The 5,409-nt window shown below is 35.7% G+C and overlaps 1 protein-coding gene across 1 annotated transcript in view; it reads right to left on the bottom strand.

Annotated features, from left to right (window-relative positions):
- The window catches only part of LOC102314062 (immunoglobulin superfamily member 10), a gene marked incomplete in the record, with an annotated part of 32,326 nt that overhangs the window by 3,651 nt on the left and 23,266 nt on the right, over positions 1–5,409 (bottom strand). Inside the window, 1 exon segment of the mRNA XM_042216105.1 lies at positions 3,680–3,754. Coding sequence (XP_042072039.1) covers positions 3,680–3,754 — 75 coding nt within the window.

Below are 5,409 nucleotides of genomic sequence, written 5' to 3'. Positions count from 1 at the left end.
CTTACAAGACACAATCACACTGACAGATGATGTTACAGTTGTGTCTGGATGTGTTGCTGTGCAGGTGTACTGTCCCGAATCTTCTGCTGTCACATTCTGGATGACAAGTGTAGCTGAGCCACTGTCATTTTGCAGGTCAGTGTAAGCTCCAGTATCTTTGCTGTTTGTTTTAGAGCTAAGGTCTCTCCACATGATAACAGCTGGAGGAAAACTTTCAACACTGCAGGTCAGATTCAGAACATCTCCCTCCTTTATGATTGTATTCCCAGTGATTTGAGGTGTCCTTATATCTGTGGAGCACATTGCAGTAGTTTTTTTCAGAATGAAGAAAATAATTGAAATAAAATGGGAAAAAATAATAATCAGCTTAGTTGTCCCCTGTGGTAACAACCATCATAAAACTCTTCAAAAAGGTAAAGTCAAATTTGTCTCCAGATATTTTGCTGTACAGATGCATCGATATACAGTTCAGTGTATTCTTATCACATTTGGGATGACAAGCTGATCCAGTGTCATTGTGCAAATCAGTTTCATTGTAAAGGTCTGTGCTGTCAGTTAAGTGTCAGGACTGACAAAGCCATCCACCACTAGCAAATGTCAGTGTTGCTGTCTTTGACAGGAAATTGTAAGCAAGGAACATAGACGTTAACATAGATGCCAGATACTGTTGACAGCAATGCTAAGCATTACACCCAGAGCACAATGTGCCACAACTTTCAGTTAAGTTATTTTAAATAATAAGAAATGGTTTCCAATTGCTCTTTAATACATACATGTTGAGGCAGCTTGACATATTTAAAAGTGTCTGAAGACAATATTTTTATTTACCTGAGTGAAAAAAGCTCTGTCTGAAGGATAAAATTGCTTACTCACACATCACTGTTATGTTGATGTTTTCTTGCAGGGTATTGTTCATGTGTTTCGCTGTACAGACGTACTGTCCAGAATGTCCAGTTGTACCATTAATTATGTAGAGTGTGGCTGATCCAGTGTCATTGTGCAGGATTATATCAGAACCAAGTTTAGACCACATAATCAGAGATGGAGGAAAACTTTCAACACTGCAGGTCAGATTCAGAACATCTCCCTCCTTTATGATTGTATTCCCAATGATTTGAGGTGTCCTTATATCTGTGGGGCTATTGACAGGGCGCGGTGAACTTTGCTCTGCTCAGCCCAGACATTTAACAATTGGCAAAATTTACAACTTTTCATCTTCAACTATACTTCTTGGTGGGCTCTCGGATCTGATCTGTCTTGGTGTTCCTTGAACCATCATATTATGGTGCTCAGTGGCTACAACAGTACTAAAGATGATACAGCATCTGCTGCCACACTTTCATCTTCAACTTCTTCTTGTGGGTTGGACTGATTGTCTTGTGTTTCTTGACCATCATATATGTGCTAGGTACAACGTAAATGATACAAGTCAATTACCAGCCTCCAAAAACCCAGTATTGCAGATTAGATTGTGTCTAATCTGCAATACTGCAATACTAATGTCAAAATCATGTCATGCAGTTCTTTCTTCTGTGGGTTGAAAATCAGGTTGATTCGAACCTAAATTACTTTTTCACAATGCTTACACATTCCTTACATTTTTCCATTAAGTTTAAGTTGTGGTGACAGAAGACAGAAATCATGGTGCTGACTGTACTATAAGACATACTATCTAACAGAAACTTCAATTTATGCATTTTTTTTTTTGGTAAAACTCCTAATTAAAGATGAAAGTCTATTACATTGATTGTTTGATTAAAAATCTGATGTGGCTGTGTACAGAGCAAAACTACAGAAATTCTGTCTTTATCCAACAAATTATGGACTTATATGTGGTTCAGCATTCCTATGTTATAGTCCACAGTGTTTTCATGAAAGTAATTCTTAATGAGAAATTAACTTTCGAGGGAGTTGTTTATTCAAGATATTGGATTCCATGGAATGTCTCTGATAATGTCTTGTTTTGCCTTGATGATTTAGGAGGAAGACAGTTATAGGTCTTAGAAAACTTACCCTCGTTGTTTTGGGTGTAATACATGAACATAGGGTTAGGAGGAGAAGTTAAGTGCTGTGTAGCGCTATAAACCAAGATCAAAACCACAATTAATGTTGTTCGGTAGCTGTCGATCTGTCCCTGTTTTTTTAAAATTGGAAAACTTTGAAGCAAATATAAATCAAATATAATTTTGATTATGTTTGCATGTTTTGAAATTAATTATATCTATCTTATACACATAAAAGAGAATAGTGTTAATCATCTCTTTCTACACACTGTCCTGAGTTTTCTGTGGCATATACTAATCAATATTTCCTTAAGGCCAAATACTGGATAAATGATAGATACCAAAACGCACCTGAATAGAGGTTAGGCAACGGTATGTCTCAAACGCCAAACGTGGCTCCAAGTCTATCAATAGGAGTAAAAAAAACATGAGCAAGTTACAAACAGGCACTTTGATGTCGTTATAGGCAACATCCATAACTTGTTCTCAATTAAGTATAAAGCTTGGAGAGAGAATACTGTTACGTCAACAGAAAAATCTAATGAATTTAAAACTATACGAAAGTTGTCTCCGAAATAGAAAACCAGAGTTGGGTATGATATTCTAACATAATTTACCATAGACAAATAGTAGAGACCATATGTAATATTTCAGTAATGAGGATATTTGTGCAACAATTAGAATACTTAAAATTACTGTTTGGCATTTATAAAACATTAGAAAAATCAATTAATTTTGAGTAAACTTATGATTAATTAAATGGAAACTAGAATAAAATAAAAAAAAAAAAAAAAATAATAAATGAAAAAAGACAATGCCAAACACTTTGAAATTACCAAATGAACCATTTTATATATTCAATACGTTGTTCAAAATTGAAGTATCAAGTCAGTGTGGATGCGATGTCTGGACCCATCAACTTGATGACTTGTTACCATCTCCAAAGTCTCATCCAAATTTCCAGAATTCTTTGTTTTTTTTCTGAATAAAAGGGTTTTACATTATTAAAGTCAAGTGTAAATGCATCTATTTAAAAAAACGAAAATATAATAAAAATAAGTGTCGTACCTTGAACATTTTTTAATCAAACAGCAAACAACTGCAGAAAGAACTACTCCAATCAAAAAGGCAATGATGATTTCTAAATATCCCACGTTCAAAACCGATGAGTCAGCTGTACTCAAATGGAACAACATGAAAAAGGTAATTTCAAAGATGCTTTCAATTATATACAGTCCAATTAATTGATTTTCTAATGTTTTTATAAATGCAAAGGTCTCACTTATGAAAATTAGAATACATACCCGCTGTATCGGAGACACTTCGGATCATTAGATTTTTTTTTGCTTCTCCCTTTTCATTGTTGCTCACACATTCAACAGTGCTGTTGCCATGGTTTTTTACCTAGTGAGACTGACAGTGCTGTTGACTGTGTGGTTTGAACATCTTATGATAGGTACTCTTGTGTGGTATTCCTAGGAGGGCCATTGATGTTAGGTAAAGGAAACCCTTCACTGATCACACACAGGTCAAAACCTCTGCTTGAAGCACACATTCAGAGACATCCTGGATCTTTGAAAACCCTGAAAACACATGACCAGAAATATAAACAAGGTAAGGTATGATTTTAAGTGTAAATATGAACTTCACATCAAACAACCGTACTATCTACTTACAAGACACAATCACACTGACAGATGATGTTACAGTTGTGTCTGGATGTGTTGCTGTGCAGGTGTACTGTCCCGAATCTTCTGCTGTCACATACATACTGTCAATACATAGATTACTTTTTCCCCATGGTGATCCTAACCACCATCATAAAATCATTCAAACTGGTAAAGACAAATTTGTCTTCAAATGTTTTGCTGTACAGATGTAAAAATGTACAGTCCACAATAGTCTTATCACATTCTAGATGACAAGTGTAGCTGATGCAGTGTTGTGCAGGTCAGTGTAATTTTCATTGTAAAGGTCTGTGCTTCCCTCATTAACAGTTATATTCCCAGTTATCTCGAGTTTCCTTTTATCTGTGGCACAGATTTGGTTTATTAAGGAGGTAAATAAAGCGCGCACAAATAATTATTTTCTATTTTTAAAAAAAAAAGAAAAAAAAAGAAAAGAAAACCAGTGATGGGAATAACGGCGTTACAAGTAACGGCGTTACTTTTTTCAGTAACGAGTAATCTGAACTAATTACTATTCCTATCAGTTACAACGCCGTTACAGTTACTAACAAGAAAATGCGGTCCGTTACTATTTTTCAACAAACAGACGGTTGAAGCTGTGTTCAGCTTACCGCATCTTATATCAGTTGCACGGAAGTAGCGACTGTAAGTAATCTGCGCACTACAACTGTCTAAGGACAGTGCTAGCAAGCACACTCTGCTTATGAGCAAAAAACAAAACAGGGGAAGTTTTAGGAGTGACAGAGAGAGAGAGAGAGAGAGAGAGAGAGAGAGAGAGAGAGAGAGAGAGAGACGAGACAGAAAAAAGAGAGAGAGCGAGTTTTGAGATGTGAGAGATTTGTGACGTTTAGCGTGTTTGGAGTGTGTAGTTAATGTGTTGTCTTGTGTAGTTAGTGTGTAGTGTTGTGGATAGTTTTGTGTTGTGTGTCAGAACAATGAGGCGACTGCTGTCTCCAGGTAGAAACAGGAGTGATACACCTGCTGCTGTCAGACCTGCAGGTATCAGGCTGTGATGTTCTCCTTTATAGTGGACAGAAATTATTTTTTGGAGTGGCACAAATAATTTGTGTGGCATCTTATTGAATGCAGAACAGCTGATTGTTCTGTAAATAGTTTGAAATGGTTTTTAAAAAATAGGTAAAAGGTAAATGGATGCAAATAACTTTGTTGTTTGCAAAACTTGTGCATAGATTTTAAAACTGACAATTTATATTTGCATTTAAAGTTATGAAATATGATTCAATAAACATGTTTGTGGTTGTTACAGTAAAAATATAACTTTTTCTACTCTGATTTTATGTTATTTGTCTGATTTTAGATCCATCCATCCATCCATTTTCATCCGCTTTGTCCGGGGCCGGGTCACGGGGGCAGCAGCCTAAGCTGCATAGCCCCTGGAATCCCTGTGACACGATAAGGTAGCGATTCAAGGAGGGGTGATTTTAGATCAATTGTGTTAATACAGTATGTAAAAATGAAAACATGAACTGTAAATTCAGACACGTGAGGTTGTGCTGAAAAGAATGATACCAAACAAGGCAAAGTAAATAGTTTTTAAAGGTAGAAATGTAGGAGGAAAATCAAAAGTAGTTAAAAATGGCCAATTATACCCTGGACCCCAGAGGGATAAACATTTTTTTTTTAAAGTAACGCAATAGTTACTTTTCAAGTAATTAATTACTTTTAGAATATTGTATACTCAGTTACTTTTTTGAAGA

The sequence above is a fragment of the Haplochromis burtoni genome, unplaced genomic scaffold (assembly GCF_018398535.1).
Source record: "Haplochromis burtoni strain Fernald_Lab_line unplaced genomic scaffold, NCSU_Asbu1 Contig_925, whole genome shotgun sequence".
NCBI classification, from domain to species: Eukaryota; Metazoa; Chordata; class Actinopteri; order Cichliformes; family Cichlidae; genus Haplochromis; species Haplochromis burtoni.
This window is presented reverse-complemented; position numbering and strand designations above follow the sequence as displayed.